Source organism: Artemia sp. Qi Xiang Cuo, chromosome 1 (genome assembly GCF_049724085.1).
Source record: "Artemia sp. Qi Xiang Cuo chromosome 1, ASM4972408v1, whole genome shotgun sequence".
Lineage (NCBI taxonomy): Eukaryota > Metazoa > Arthropoda > Branchiopoda > Anostraca > Artemiidae > Artemia > Artemia sp. Qi Xiang Cuo.
The window spans coordinates 27,746,197-27,763,620 of NC_142794.1; the positions used below are offsets into that span (position 1 = coordinate 27,746,197).

Here is a 17,424-nt window from a genome sequence, read left to right on the forward strand (position 1 = left end):
TAAGCTAGTAGGATCGGACCATCTACCGGTATTTTTAGAAATTAGATCAAGGAGTGCTCCCCAAAGGAGGGATATTTCAAGTGAAAGTCGTATTTATAATAAAAATGTTAGACGTCAGATACCTAGGGAATGGTCTACAGAGGAAAATGTTAAATTAAGTGAAGCGTTTTCAGAGGATGATGTAGCTATAAGGCTAAGTGATTTAGAGAAGATAAATAACCATGACAGATTGATAGAAGAGTTTACGGAGCTTTTACATGAAATAGCAGGCCCAGTTCTAGGAAGTAAAGGAGGTTGTAAGGAAATAGAATTTTTTGATGAGAAATGTAGAATAAAAAAAATAGAACTGATAAAAGAATTGGAGATTTTCAGGGAAGATGAAGAAGAGGAAAATAGACTTCGACCAGTAACAAGATTTTAAAATGTTCATTGGGAGTAAAAACGCCTTTTAAAACAGAAGAACAGACTGGCTATTCGGAAAGGTAAGGAGAAGCTGATCCTGTTCTACGAAAAGGGCGATACGCGGTCTTTTTGGAGAAATATGAAAAAAGGGGACCGCCATAGCTCAGCCAAAAGTACCTGACCCGAAAACCTGACCTACATACTACAACGACGCGGTTCAGGAAGACTATTCGTTTAACTGCTGGTTCAGCGACGGATTATCGAATACAGAGAATGAAACCAGTCTCCCACTGAAAGAACACGATTATGATCTGATAAATCCCGCAATGGAAGAAGAAATCGAAGAATGCATAAGCCCCATGGAAGGTGGATCAGCACCTGGTAGCGATGGAGTCCCAACAAAGATCTTGAAAAAATTCCAACTTCTATGTATGCCCGTCTTCTTGGCTATCTTTAACTTAGTTTTGGCTTCTGGAGAATGGCCCTCGCCGTGGAAAACATATTTGATTTTGCCGCTATTCAAAAAGGGAGACCCAGCGGATCACAGTAATTATCAACCGATATCTTTAGTACCTAGTCTTAGCAAAGTATTTGAAAGAATACTACACAATTGGAATCAATTCAACTGCAACACTTTAAGAGATTAATTGGTCTTCACGTAACGACCCACAATCAGGCAATAAAAGGTGACCTAGGTATATTTTCGCTGAGAATGAGTAGATTAGCACAGATGATCCGGTACTGGCTAAAAGTTCTAAGTCTGCCAGAAGATAGGTTAGCAAAAGCAGCTTATGTGGAGATGCTACGGTCGAAACGTAAAAGATCGTGGCTGTATCAAATAAAAAATGTTTTAGACGGATTAGGATTATCATATATTTGGAATGAGGGGCTAGGACCCTCAGATCAGGGTGAGTCGTTTTTGGCTATGATTATAGAAAGAATAAAAGACAAGGAAGTCCAAATGTAGACCCAGGCAGTTAAAACATCTGCAACATTGAAGTTTTATTCTCAAGTAAAAGAGATATTTGGATTTGAATATTATTTTAAACTAGGACTACTGGGGGAGACACTGAGGGCTTGGTTTTGGATCCGAGCGAATTGCCTGCCATTAAAAAATAGAAAAAGAAAATTTGAAAGAAAAAGAGTGGCCCCAGATGCAGATGCGGATTACTCTTGCCCCAGATGTAACCTAGGTATTGAGGATGTGGCCCATATTCTCACCGAGTGCCAGCAACTTTCTCTATTAATGGAAAAGTATTTTGAGGGTGTTAATTGGGTGTTCCGGGGGATCCTGAAAACGACTGTAAAAAGGACAATCAGGCAGTTATGTAAATATGTAAATGAAGCGTTGACATCAATGAGTGAAACTATGTTATTATATTTATGTTATTTTTCTTGTGGAGTGTAATTAAGAATACTGTTCTGTATGGCCTTTCTTTGGCTTATAATAAATTATTATTATTATTATTATTATCTGCACCAATGTGGAATTTTGTATTTTTTGCCAGAAGAATGATCACGGATGCGTGTTTATTTGTTTTTTTTTTGTGTTTTTTTTAGGGATGATAGTATCGACCCAGCTGTCCTAAAATTTCACAAAAAGGATCATTCTAACGGAAACTAAAAGTTCTAGTGCCCTTTTTAAGTGACCAAAAACATTGTAGAGCAACTAGGCCCCCTCCCACGCTCATTTTTCCCCAACGTCACCAGATCAAAATTTGAGATAGCCATTTTTTTCAGCATACTAGAAATATCTAACAATTATATCTTTGAGGACAACTTAATCCCCCACGGTCCCGGAGGAAGGGCTGCAAGTTATGAACTTTGCCCATTTTAAGTAACAATGGGTTTATTTAAAAAAAAAAAATATATATACATCATCGATTCCCTGAAGCATGCTTGTGCGGGAGAAAACCCTCCTATTAATAATAAAAAAAAAAAAAAAAAAAAACATAATTAGAGCTCAACTTACCGGACCCGAAAACCAACGAACCTCCAAACAACACCCAACAAAATTATAATAATTATAATCATATTCAGCTGCAACTAAATTCTGCAACATTGTTTACATATAGTATTGGTAAGTATAGCCTACAGACGTTTTCAGGGGATTTTTTTCTGTTGGGGGCGGTCGGGGGGATTGGGTTACGTGGGAGGATCTTTCCATGGAGGAATGTCTCATGAGAGAAGATAATTTCCATGAAGTAGGCGCTGGATATCTCAGCATTTTTTTAAAACGATCAGAAACTAAATTAAAAAAAACGAGTTTTTTCAACTGGAAGTAAGGAGTAAAACGAACAGAAATTATTACGTTTATGAGGAGGTTCGTCCCCTCGTCAATACCTTGCTCTTTACGCTAAAGAATTTTTATTAATTTCAAAAGAGCTAATTATTCTGATTAAACGGCCTTTGTGATTCAGGGGTCATTCTAAATGAATTTGAACAAAATTCGAACTTTAGCATAAAGAGCGAGGTATTGACGAGGGGGCGAACCCCCTCGTATTACGTATATGAGGAAGTTCGCCACCTCATCAATATATCGGTCTTTACGCTACAGTTTGAATTTTGTTCCAATTCATAGAGATATAGGTGGAGGGGGGGGGGGTATTTTTGCACTTTTTTCGATTTTGTAGATCAAAATGCCAGGTACTGCTGAAGTACCAGGTTGACAAGCTTCAAGTCGTTCCATAGTTCAGTAGTGACCTCAAGTCAACTTTCGTCAGCCAGTGTGACATATATGGGCTGCAAATCAACGAGAATAAAACAAAAGTGATGAGGTTCAACCCTCGAAAACGTGATCTCTCCTGTCCTGAACCATGGTACCCAACCAGCTCAACCGCAGTTATACTCGGGCTCACTTTTAGCTCAGACTGCTCCTTTAGCCCGCATGTTGCAAATCTAGTGAAAAAGGAAACTCCGCCTTAAGATCGTTAGTGACTTTGCGGCGCCCAGGTTTTTCTACAGAACAACTCAGACTGTCAGATTTGTATTATGTGCGACCATTGCTTGAGGATGCATGCGCAGTCTGGGGCCTAAAAGTGCACAATACTTAATACCTAAGTAGTGACATCAAAGCTGTGCAGAAACTTGCTACAAAAATCATACTAGGTCAAAATCACATGTCTTATGAGTCCGCTCTCGAGTCGCTGAAAATTCCGTCTCACCATAAGCGTCGATACGAACTAATGCTCAGGTTTTGACATTCGTTACTCGCATGTGAGAACCACCGTTCTTTACTACCACCTCCTTGTGCAAAACGTGTGAATACCCGAAGCAAAATCAAGCTTGAACCCCCAAGGTGCCGTACAAATCGTTTCATGAAATCTTTCGTCCCTTTTTTTTGTTAGTTTTGTTAGTTTTTTTTCTTTCACTTTAGTGACCAATGTTGTAAAAAAATAGCGTTATTTAGTTGTGGCCTAGATCAAAACTATGAAAGCTCTTTTTGTTAAATAAATATATTCTATAAATCTATTCTATTCTATAAACAGGTATTTTTCAAAATATAAGTGGGGTAACTACCCCCCCCCCCTCAAATTGGCACCCCTGGAAACGAGGCATGAAAATCTAAATTAAATCCATCATTCATTCAGTAACACATAACAACACATTACATAAGTCAGAGAGTAGGAAGGATAACTCATAATAGTTGTAACTAGCACTGGTGTTGGAGAAAAATCACGAACGCCATCTAACATTTGATGTTACTTGATATTTTCTTAGCATAGTAATAACGTAAAATTAGTGATATTAGTGTAATTGGCAAAATTAGATTAGTAATAATTGTCCAATCTTAGTTTATGAAAAGTCACAATTACAAAGTTTTAAGAAAATACCAAGAAACGCCAAACGTAAGAAAGCACTTGGTGACTTTTTATTATACCAGCGTCAGTACTCACTCTTATAAGTGATTAAATGAAAAAAAGTTTTTTTTTTTAACTGAAAGTAAGGAGCGACATTAAAACTTAAAACGAACAGAAATTATTCTGTATATGAAAGGGGCTGTCCCCTCCTCGACGCCCCGCTCATTACTTTTTCTCACAATTCTACTTTTTAAAACAATAAAAAACTTTAGCGTAAAGAGCGGGGCGTTGAGGAGGGGACAGCCCCTTTCATATACCAAATGATTTCTGTTCGTTTTAAGCTTTAATGTCGCTCCTTACTTTCAGTTAAAAGACTTCTTTTTTTGTATTTAATTTCTGAACGTTTTTGAATTAATGCAGGTTTTGAATTTAGCTCACTGTACATGAATAATTAAAACAAATTTTGTATATTAATTTTACTTTTTTAAAACTAATAATAACCTTATAATAACCAAGATTTGATTTCTGTTCCAGTTGTATAAGAATGACTCCTGAATCAAAAAGGCTGTTTAATTAGAATAATAACCTCTTTTAAAAGTTAAAAAGGAAACTTTAGCGTAAGAGCGAGCTATTGAGGGGAGGCAACCCATCTCATATACGTAATATTTCTGCTCGTTTTAAGTTTTAATGCTGCTTCTTATTTTCAGTTGAAAAAACTTGTTTTTTTATTTAATTGCTGATCGTTTTTTCAATAATGTCGGGACATCCCAAATAGGCATGGGCCCAAAGCCCGCCTAACCCTACATAAATGCCTATATGTTCATTTCGTGTCTTCTAATATAGGCTGATTGTGGATTTTTCAACTGGTTTCTACAGCTGAGAACCTAGTTCTTTTGTTTAAAAGTAGAAAAAACACTTGAGGAAAAGGAAGTAATTACCTTAATAAAATTGGCTGTAGACATTTAAACCTGCAAATATTGATTGATGGTAATTCAATTAGCCTGAAAAGTATTAAATTAAAGAGTAAATTAATAAATTTGGATCTTGACATTAAACACATCAAATATTCGTTAGTGAGTAACAACAATCACACCAAATTGCATTGCAGACTATAAATCTCCAGAGAGGGTGGTAACTAATACAATCCTTTTTAATACCACGTACCTTTTATTGTCGACAATTTGAACTTTTGCAAGATACAAAATTTATACTATACAAAAATCTAAAAATTTGATGTTTAAAAAGCCTATAACTCTGAAATTATTTCAAGTTTTAAGACATTATTCATGATAGCTAGGATTTTCAATTGATTAAGAGCAATAATAAAAAACGAAGTTTTTAAGTTAAGTCACACAAAAAAAAAAAAAAAAATAAATGACCCATCAGAAAATATATTGAAGAAAACATGGTACTCAATAGTTTTTCCAAAGAGAACGAAAAATCTTTTTACATAAATTTAGAACATTGACACAGCCAAGAGGAAGCAATGTAGCATTTCTAATTTCAACCAGGGAAAAAGTTATGTAGCTGAGGTGATCTTTTGTGTTTGTTTTCAATAAAAACAAGCTTTTGCAATGGATCTATTCTTCCAAGTTAAGAATCACAAAAATTTTGGGGTGGAAATTTACTACTGGAAAGTAGTAAATAAAGGGGTAAAATAAAATGATATTATAATAGAAAGCTTTCCTAATGACATGATATTTTTATTTTTTTTTTAGTCACTTGTATAAAATAAAATTTAAAAAGGAATACAGGTTATTGAAATCCTGGCTTTTCTTTGTTCTTTTAGAAACCTATTTCTAGGAATACTAACATTCATAATACGACAGCCAGGAACAGAAAGCAAATATATTTCCACAAAGTGAACTAGAAGACGGGATGCTATATTGAAAAAAATGAACTCTAAAGACTGACATGCAGTAACACTGTACAACAGCTAGTGACTTCTAGCTAAATTCTAATACTAATATATCATAATAGTATAATTTCATATAATAGTATAATAATAAAAGTATAATAATTAATACAATAGGATAATTTTATAATGCTTCCAGGAATAGATATACATTCAAAAGTAGGGTCTGGGAAGGTGCCTTCAACCTTTTATCACCACTTCTTCTAAATCAAGCCACTAATCCTTAATAAAAATAGACAGTTTGCAGAAGAGGGATAATATTTTTACAATTTAGTCCGTTGTCTTAGTGAAGGTCTTAGATGGTACATTTCACATCCCATGTGTTCCCCTTCATTATGATTAAAATGTGAAAATTTCTAGGAAAGCATGCCCTAGCCTAACTTTTAACTAGTATTTACCTTCAATTGCATTTGCTAGTAATATTTATAAGACCTTTAGGTATTTCACAGGTGGTGTAGCCTCATTATACCTGGAAGGTATGAGCTTCTTCCCAGACCTTGTCAACACCTGCATCAAATAAGCAGAGGCTTCCAGACTGGATGGTTCACTCAGCGAGACTGTTCCTGAATAGAAAAGGATAGTAGCAAAGCAGCTGTCATTTTTTTTTCTCAGAAACCAAGGGAGGATAAAGCAAGGGAGGTCAGGCAATAGTTGTGATTCATCTCATTGGACTTGAGAAGTTTTGTTTCATTATCGTCCCCGCTTTTTTTCTGTCCTGTTTGCAAGAACTGGCAAGTTCAAAAATTTTCAGCAGTATTCATATAGTGTTTCTGAAGAGCGAGGATGACTGAAGGCTTGGGATTTGACAACTACCTTGTACTGAAAGGATACAAGAATTACCCCCAAAATGGGAAAAGACAAAGGCATTGTAAATCCGCATTACAATTTATGGCTTTCTTGTCAGAAGGCGTGCTTGAAGTAGCCTACCTTCAAGTCCTTCTTGTCATTAACGGCCTCCAACTTGCTGTCCTCAATATGGCAGATAATAACGATTATTGTGGCCTAATTGCAACACTTTGCATTTTGAAGTGTTGAATTGCAAAGCTTATGCAAAGGACAAATTGGGAGTTGGCTGAGGTCCAGCAGAATATCATCTGCCACTACACCTATGCCAGCAGGTCCTATGAGTCTGCATTTGCCATCACATACTATTAGTGATTTATAGAGCAATGTAGAACAATCATTAATCTAGATGATGAACAAGGTTGACCAAAGAATGATTCCTTGTAAGATGCCACTTACAACCAGAACATATGGGGAAAATACTGCCACTCTTATCACATATTATGACTTTTTGCTACCTTTCTGCTAACAATTCCCCAATCCAATCAGTTAACTGATCATATGCTTGATAGGATTTTACCTTCACCATTAGGTAGGACTGATCAACTTTGTCAAGACTCTCAGGTTAATCAAAGAACACAATGTCAGCTGGATTGTCCATTTCCAAAATAGTTGCCACCTAATTATAAGAATGGATGAGGTTGGTGTCGACTGACATTTTATTTGCTTTTAGTAAGAGAATAATTTAATTGCATTCACAGGATATTTTATTTCAAACCTTGATGTAGACCAATTTTCTTTTACAGAACCTTTATATTCAATTCAAGTTTCAATTGTATTCAATTTAAGTTAGTTCAAGTTTAGCACCAGAGTTGGTTTGCCACAGCCAGCTATGGTATTCTTTTACCAAACTTGGAATGACTTTGTCTGTAATATTTGTTCTGTTAATTTGGGCAGTGGATTTGTATACTGATGTTCAACAACACTCATAAGATTCCATTTTTGAAATATCGCAATTCCGCCTGAAGATTAACAAGGGGTAAGGGGGTCTACTGTGTTTTTTAATGCTTGTTACTTTTTAATGTTGTTATGTAGGCTATTATTATATCTTGTTTTCCAAGCTTAGGCTATTTGATTTGTTGTATACTGTAAATATGCTAATGGTTTGCTGCTAAAACATGTCAGGCTGTTTATGCTTTGTTTGATGAAGTTAGGTCTATCCATAAATCAAACATGATACAAAGAAACATAAACAATCTTTATTTATTTTCTATGCTTTTTCTTCTCTTTTTGTTACTTCTTTTTTCATGTTATACACTTAGTTGTAAATAAATTAGTATTAAATTACTTAGAACTTTCACATTTTTTCAACTGGTCTGTATTGTTTTCTTTTAAAGAAACAATTCATTCTATTGCTAGCACGTGCAATTGAAGGTAATTAAAAGAGTAGCAGAAATTTTGCACAGAGACCTTTCACAAGAAAGATAGCTATGTTAAAAATTAATGAAAAAAGAAAGCTAAACGTAAATTTGATCTTTTAAATAAGTCATATTTAAAAGCAGTATCAAATAGAGTTAAGTTAATAATATAAAGTATGAGTTTGGTTGTTTATCCATGTTTTAAGGAGCAAAACCCTACTGAGTAAAGGTGTAGAATAAAAAGTCTGCAGAAGGAGACATGCTAGAACAAAAAGGGATATATTTTGAGATTGCTAATTTTATGGTTTTGTTCATGTTTTGAATAGTTCATTTTCAAACTTTCCCTGATTGTCTCTGATGAACCATCCCCTGATGATTTTATATAGCCCGAGACTACACTATATAAAAAAAATAACAAATAATTCTAAGATTCTTACTTTATAATATGCAGCACGTATCCATTAACCACATCTGCCTGATTCTTCCTATTTCCATCCATATTTTTAAGCAATTTTTTATAATAAAATTTCAGTTGATCTTATCTGAAACGCAGCTATCAGATTTGAAAAAAATTATACTATTCGCCTAGCAGAATTGCTACAACTGAGAAATATTACAAATCTATAATTTTTTGCCCAACCAATGAAAAACCCATTTCAGAAATGTTTGTAAATATACATTGCAAATCTGTTGGTCAAAAGGTACCAGTTTTCAAACCTGATAGATCTGCTCCGAGCAAAATAAAACAGAATTATATGATTGAAAATTATTTAGAAATATGGATGAAAATAAAAGAAAAGTGTTTTATGTGAATAACTAAAAACTGCATGTGATATAGTAAGAATCTCATTATTTCTAATCATTAGTTTCTATTAGGGGGAGGGGGATACATTGTCAAAATAACAAAAAAAAGGAAAATGAACATAAAATTAGTAATATAAAATTATCTCTTTTTTTATTCTAACATGTCTCCTTTTGGAGAGCTGCAGTAGACCTTTATTCATTCTAAAATGGCCTACTTACTGGTCTACATTAGTAGACCAGCCTTTTGTAGACCGTTATTCATTATAAAATGGCTTACTTGTATCATTCCTATATGCACACCACTAAACTTTATCCCCTAGCCTTCCTATTGGAAAAATATCCTATATAGTCCAAATTATAGGCTTTGTACTCAATGAATTTTCATAGCATGGCTTGTTTCTTCTGATTAATTTAACAGTAAATAAACAACAGGAACAAAGGTAATGGTATTTACAATTTACTGAGTATATTTAATTTAGGTTACGATTTTGTCCATTATGGTGAGAAGGGGGTCAGTACAGGGTATTTGCCTAGAGGGCTAACTGGAGAGAAGGAAACATTTTCAGACAACGATTCTTACATCATAATATGCAGAATAATCATAGTTAACACATTTTGCATACAGCCTCACTATATTCCACCCCTCTTCCTCTAATTTGCAAATATATAGCCCAAATTATATACTTTCAATGCATTCTACCACCTGTACCTTGTTTTCCCAGTTTTTATTTCATCATTGTTGATTCAATTTACAGATACTTTGGTTGAAACAAATGAGAAGCAGTGGGAAATTATATATATATATATATATATATATATATATATATATATATATATATATATATATATATATATATATATATATATATATATATATATATATATATATATATATATATATATATATATATATATATATATATATATATTATATATATATATATATATATATATATATATATATATATATATATATATATATATATATATATATATATATATATATATATATATAAATATGCATTGTTCAGCGAAATATGTGTTAACTATGATTATTCTGCATATTTTGAAGTATGAATTGTTTTCTTAACATGTTTCCTTTTCTCCAGTTGGTTCTCTAGGCAAATACCCAGTAAAGTTTAATCATTGACATTCAGGAATGATAGGTTACAGGCTAAGTAGGCTATTTTAGAATGGTTTAAAGTATTTTCCAGAATTTTATAGCCTAGTGAGGTATAGCCAGTAAATTTCTAGTAGGTCACATAATTAATCTAAGATGAAAGTGAAAACCTCATTTGATGTCTTTTCTTAATGCTCTTTCATAATTCAATAATTGCTTCTGATTGCATCTTGATACTAATTGCATCTTGAGCCCTTAAAGAAGCCACAAAGGTATTTAATTTTTGTAACCACACAAAGAAATTCTCAACACTAGTTAAGTTATTGAATAGTGGTCAAAAACATATCACTAAGCTAGTTTACAAATAAGTTATTCGAGAGTAATACATTCCAAAAATACTTATTTTTAACAATTCAAACCTCATTTTTTAGGCAACTCAAATATAAACTATTTTCCTACCATTTCAAGTTTGTTGAATGCCATCAATAAAAATAGCACTGAATTTTGCAATTCAAAACTTTGCTTTAGAAAATTCAGGGTATATTCCAATTCAGTGTATATGTTTGCATATTAGGGGGTAGGGGCGGGTAAAGTTCATGGTAAATTTGTAGTGGGCCATATAATTTACCTAGGATGAAAGTGAAAACATCATTTGATGTTTTTCATGCTCTTTCATAATTCATATAAAATACTTTGATATAAATGTATGACCACTCCAGGTCATAAGAAGACATGTTAAGAAAACAATTCTTACTTCATAAGATGCAAAATTATCCTAGTTAACATATTTTCTAGGGGGAGCATCTTTATCCTCACTATTTTCTTTGTTTTTCCAGTTTTTCAATAACATTTTTCATTTTTATGTCTATTCTCTAAGTCTTGAAAATTGTTTATAAAACAAACACCCAAGAGCCATCTAGCTAATCTAACCTAACTGAACCTAAATTTATCAATGTTTGCCTATTTGTAACTTTTTTGGTAGATGACAGTGATGGTGTTTAACTTTCACATATAGACTATTTGAAAATGGATAAATGCATTCAAATTTGTTTATTTTTCACAGTTTTGTTTAAGAAAATTGTACAACAGTGAAAATAGGGAGGATAAAGGTTCCCCTCCTGGAAAATATGTTAACTAGGATTGTTTTGCATATTATGAAGTAAGAATTGTTTTCTTAACATGTCTCCTTGTGACCTGGAGTGATCATACATTTATACCAATACCTTTAGGGCCCCTTTAAGGGCACAAGATGCAATTAGCGCCAGAAGCGGTTATTGAATTATGAAAGAGCATAAAAAAGGCATTCTACTCCATAAGGAGCACCTTAGCTATGCTTCAAGTTAAACTGAGATAGATGCCTACCTTTGCCTGGATTGACCAAGAATAAAATCAGTTGGTATTTTTTTGCTTGGATTGACACCAAACTAAATAATGGGTAATTGTGATGCAATAGTTATGGAATTATTGGACAATATAGTGGATGATAATTATAATTGTGGGAGGTGTAGAAGGCAATATTGCGCTCACTCAGGCAGGGCCAGAACCATTAAGAGAGGCCCAAACTCCAGAAAAGGTGATTGCAAATAGCTGGTATATACTATTTAACATAGACTGCCCTCAATTAATAGCCAGTTTGATAACTTTCAAAAGAGGGAAAATTAATAAATTTGTCTCAAAATGGCAGTCAATAACAAATGATTTGAATATTGCAGTTTCAGGCTATAAGACTGAATGTGAGAAAAAATACCATTGAAAGCTTTTAAAATAAAGAACACAAGTTTTACTTTGAAGAATTACAGGTTATAAGAAAAGAACTGTAGGCCTATATTTTATTGCATAAATGTGTTATTGTTTGAAGTGCCAAGTTCAGAAAAAAGGAAATACTTCATATTTCTCCCGTTTTTATGGTCTTGAAGGAAAATAGTTCTTCTTGATTTGTGCTAAATTTTAAAAAGCATTAAATATGGCCATTTTAAAATGAAAAGTAATCAATCTGTGGTTTAATTAATGACAAAAAACTGTTACCTGGCCTCTGAAGACCTTTTTGATAATTATTATTCATGTACGGTTGATTTTAATGGTCAGATATGGTTTTGTTTTGAAATAGATTGTTGCTATGCTTACACATATTTACCAAATGGGTTGTCAACAGCCCAAGGGTTCTTTAAACCTGCGTTCTCCCTACTTTCATGAAGAAGTTATTTATTTGTTGTTGATTGGACAACATACTCCTTCTGGGAAGGTTACTTTTAGAATTTCAATAGAACATTTACGAAACAGTCAAATTACTGTCAGAGTTAGGGTTTGTGATTCACCCGGAAAAGTCAGTTTTATTTCAAGTCAACAAATAAAATTTCTGGGATTTCTGTTAGATTTGCAATCAATGCATTTTTTTTTTCTGCCAGAAAGAAAAATTAAAAAGGTCTACAATTTGATATCAAAATTTCTTAGTCGAGAACTGACTACAATTCAAGAATTGGCCAAAACTCTAGGCGTTCTTGTTTCAACCTCTCCAGCAGTGCATACTGATCAAAGAACAAATCTTGGCTTTCAGAGCCCCGAGTTTCAAACCCATGCTTGATATGGCTCTTGGAGCCCTGACATTAATTCTAGGAATGCAAAATCTAGCTCTTGGAGCCCAAAAATAGGTTCTAGAACCACTAGAACTGGCTCGGCGTGCCCCATATAAAATCCATGACCAAAGCAATGACAGAAATTGGAAGGCTTCTCCAGAATAGCACAAAGGCAAAAGATTAAATAGCAGCATGTCAAATGACAGTCTATTTAAGGAGGTTTCTGAAGAACGTTCTGGTACCAAGAAGGCTCCCTAGATCCATAAAGAGCTTGCTAAAGCTGTAAACAGAGCTTTCTCTAAGCCCCTGGCAATAGGAATGCTGAATGATTTATTTCAGTACCACGCTAAACCTATGAGTAGGCCTACCAATAAAATTGTTGTTCCTAAGGGGAATAGGGAGATTTGGGCTACTTTTTCATCACAGGCTAAGGAGAGCAATGCTAAGGCAATTCAAGTGCAGCAAACTATTGTCCACTCAACCTTTTGTATTTTAGAGGCAGCAAATACAATTCTGTAGCTCGAAAATCATAATAGGCCTATTAAAGAAGAGGTTGTAAAAAACCTAACAGATACAGTTCACGTGCTTGGCCTCTCCAATTATGATCTCAGTCTAAAAAGACGTCATGCATTGAAACTCACGTGAGTCCAGACCCCATGGTAGCATTAGCTTTATGCACTCCTGAAGTCAAAGTAACCAAGTTTCTTTTTGGCAAGGATGGTGCCAATAACATCTGAAGCAAATCTGTGGTGGATTTGAAAAACTCATTTGGAAGACAAAAAAACGTGCAAGAGGGGCCAACTGTTATTCTTGCTTGCAGAACGAGGCCCCCAGTCCAAACTATGGCAGAAATTAGGGCCCTTATTTTACTAAAAAGCAGAGCTGTGGAAAATTCAAGTACTAAAACATATGCTGCGTGACTTTGCCAATCATTCTTCAAAAAAAATTGAGCCTAGATCAGTTGACAAATAGTTGCGTAGTGATGCATGGAAACTAGGATAGGAACTTGTGGAGGAATATTCCATGAAAATAGCCACAGATAAATGATCCTCAGAAGAAAATTGACTTAATATCAATGCTTTAGAAATAAAAGCTGTATATCTGGGATTACAAAGTTTGCTCAGGATAGCAAAAGCATGCAGGCCTGGCTGCATTCAGACAATAGACCCACTGTGGTATACAAAAATAAACAGATATCAAAATCTGAGTTTTGCAATTATTTTGCAAATAAGGTCAAGCAGCTAGTATTCCTGGCAAAAGGGTGGATATCTGCAGAACATTTGCTTGGAGTGTCTAATATTGCTGATAAAGATAACAAAAATTTTATAATGAAAAGAAAGTGAATTGGTTTTTGGAACATTTGAAACTTGAATTCTGTGGTATCTCAGTGGATAGACATTGATTTGTGGTCAACAAGTTAAAATTTTCTGATTAAACAAATTCAGATTTGTTTCTTGGAAACCAGATCCAGAATATTCTTTTTGTAGATGCATTTGCAATGAGTTGGAAGCCGGATTTCCACTATGCCCTTTGGCTTGCTTCTGAAGAGCCTCCAGAAGGGAGAAACAGATCAAGCAACTGGTATTTTGATCTTTTGAAACTGGGCCATACAAGTCTAGTATCTCTTAATATTAGGGCTTTTAGTAGGACTTCCCAAACTTCTACTAGATAGTATTTTTACTTTGTCTCTCCCACAAAAAACTGACCTTGCACCATCCATTGTTCAGGATGTTATGTCTAGTGGCTTTTGTCATTTCTGGCAAGGTTTTCCAACCATGGATATTCTCCTTCCATCTTCAATATTATCATGGATGGATGGCGAAATTCAACTAAGCACCAGTACAGGGTTTACGTTAAAAAAGGATCAACTTTTGTGGAAGAAACAGGATGCAGCCCTGAAGGCAACTCTGCTGGAGATATTGACCTTTTGTATGAAATTTTTTCACTCAGGTGTTGGATAGCCTATAGTGCTATTGATACTGCAAGCAGTGCTTTATTGGCAATTTTACCAACCCTTCAGTTGGGCAGTAGCCAAATCACCAGATGTTCACAAGAGGGATATTTAATAGAAGGCCTAGTCTTTCCAAGCTTACTAGTATTTGGGAGGTAGATACATAGGCTATTCAACCTCTTTAGATTATCAGCTTCATATATTCAAAGTCTTCAGCCAAAGCACTGTATAAAGCTAATTAACAGTAAGTTCACCGCAGAGTATTTCTGGCTCTTCATTCTCAGTGCATACAAACAGCTCCTCACACATACTTTTTCATTAGCAGGTTACTGATGTTAGTATGTGTCAGTGGTCCAATTACCCTGGAACACATATTTTGGCAGAAACTTTCTCAAAATGCCTTTGAAACCAACTCGAGGCTTTGAAACCTACTTGTAATTCCTAAAAACATCAAATAATAACATTGCACTTCTAATTACTGATTTTCATATATGTATTGAAATATATTAATTTAAAATTAGTTTCTTTAAAATTCAGTGTTCCGACATTGAAGCCAAGTTTCGCGTTCAAGAGAAATCTGACTTGTCTACCCGTGAAAAGATCTAATGTTGCTTATGCTTTTATGTTCTCTGGAGCACTTGCACCTTGGTCCAGGTTTTTATAATGGGTGAGATAGGGAATGATCATACTATCTATTATTTATATACTGTGAGCCAAAGATGGTAACACCAAAATTAACAGTATTACTGATTTTATGTGCTTGTGAAAGAGTTTAGTTTTCTGACCAATTTGTCAATTAGCAATATGATACATAGGCCTAATGACAATGAAAGTTTTTTTTATTTTCAAATCACTGTGTTGTTAAAAATAACAAAACTTTACAACCATATATCAATGTTCAGCCTTTTCAATAGACTTCCCTGTGTCTGCTGATGCATCTAGCTAGCTGTATTAGAATGACATCATATCCAAATAGAGATAACGCAATTTTTTCTTACATACCATAAGCCTCACAGTCATCTTTGTCTAGATCAATCAAAGAAGTGTTATTTCTTGCTGGCATAGATCTCAGTGTTGCTCAAATAGATCTCAGAATGGTGCTCATAGCACCAGGTCTGCCTTAAGATCCCACCTTAAAGCAAGAGTAGTTGGTGTGGAATGAATTGTAAGATATGTAGGCACAACAAATGCAAAAACGTTTGCAAGGTTCTATGATAAACCAATTGAAAGTGGACAACAGTTGTCTGTTTTTTGAAATCACTCATTGGATTTTCCTATATTTGAAATATATTACTAGAAAATGAATTTTTTTACAGCAGCCTCTTTTTATGAATGGGGCTATTATTGACTATTAGTGCTGGTTTAGCACATTCTGAACTTTAAAATCTCAGTTTAACTTGAAGCATAGCTAAGGCACTCCTTTTGGAGTAGAATTGATAAATTAAACAAAAACTTACCAAGGTTGAAGTTTGATTGTAATTTTGCTCCAAAGAAGGAGTGCCAGTGTAGCTGAGAGTTCAACTGCCCTCCCTTTTCCCCTTCCCATTGAACTCTCAGCACTTCACTGTGAGCTTAACCACTGCATACTACAAGGACTTTAAAATACTGATGTTACTCTTGGTCAATCAAGTTGAAGGCATGCATCTATCTCAGTTGACCTCTCAGCTATGCTGGTGCTCCTTCTTTAGAGTAGAATTACAGTCAAACTTCAAACTTGGTAAGTTATTTTTTTAATTTATCAATCAAATGACACTTTCACTTTCATATTAGCTAAATTATATAACCCACTAGAAATTTACCCCTAGTATTTCCTTATGAAGGTTAGGAGTACTAAACAGTAAAATTCCACATTAGCTACTTTTGGCTATCTTGAAAAGGGGTTAGGTTAGGAAAATGAAACTTTCAGGGACAGGTCTACCATTAAAATAGAAATAGTAGATATAGAAGCCTACAATAACTCAAACTCAAAATGACCAGAAATTATTATTCAAGAATAACAAAGGAAAGGAGAATAATTGGTATGGCTGTAACACTACATATGAATTTATATAAATGTATATACAGTGGGCTGTAATAATGCAATAGGTAAATATATCATTGGTTTAAGAATGTAAAGCAAAACAAAGAATGAATTTATAATGATAATCAAGTCAAAAATAAGTTTTATTTGAACAATGCCAAAACATGATGACATTTGATTATGAAATTTGGTGCTTTGCATTGATATTTCAGTTCCAAAGTTTCATCAATTTTTTCTCATAGGAAAATTATGTGGTGGGCATGAATGCAGACTTGCAGCTAAATTAAATATAGTTACTTCCTTTGTTCACAAATGTTTATTGATATTGGTTTGATTTTTATTGTCTGTAGTACTGAGGAGCTTGTTAAGGAAATAATCAATCACAAGTTTTTAAAAATGTTGCCCCTTTGTTCAAAAAGGAGATAATCAAATATTTAAAATATTAAAACTAAAATAATTACTTGCTAGTTTATTTTTCTTGATAGGTACGTCTCTTGATCGTAATGTACCTCTTGATTTTAATTTACTTTTGATTGATTTTATTTTAATTCTTGATTTTAATTTACCTCTTGATTGGGATGTCTCTTGATTTCCTGATTCTCAAATTTTACTTCATAATATGCACATGTGCACAAAAC

At 34.0% G+C, this 17,424-nt stretch overlaps 2 protein-coding genes across 8 annotated transcripts in view; one reads left to right on the forward strand and one right to left on the reverse strand.

Moving 5' to 3' along the window:
* Nucleotides 1-17,424, reverse strand: part of LOC148956169 (hypoxanthine-guanine phosphoribosyltransferase-like) — a 114,961-nt gene that overhangs the window by 43,035 nt on the left and 54,502 nt on the right. For 5 of the 7 annotated variants that reach the window (XM_089097459.1, XM_089097379.1, XM_089097302.1 and 2 more), the window contains exon 2: nt 5,141-5,203. In XM_089097459.1, coding sequence (XP_088953585.1) covers nt 5,141-5,164 — 24 coding nt within the window. In that variant the 5' untranslated portion in view covers nt 5,165-5,203. The remainder of the gene's footprint in view (nt 1-5,140; nt 5,204-17,424) is intronic. The other 2 variants (XM_089097547.1, XM_089097507.1) reach the window with 1 other exon arrangement.
* Nucleotides 11,070-17,424, forward strand: part of LOC148956170 (uncharacterized) — a 263,724-nt gene continuing 257,369 nt past the window's right edge. Inside the window, exon 1 of the mRNA XM_089096741.1 lies at nt 11,070-11,401. The gene's annotated coding sequence lies outside the window, so the exon portion shown is untranslated. The remainder of the gene's footprint in view (nt 11,402-17,424) is intronic.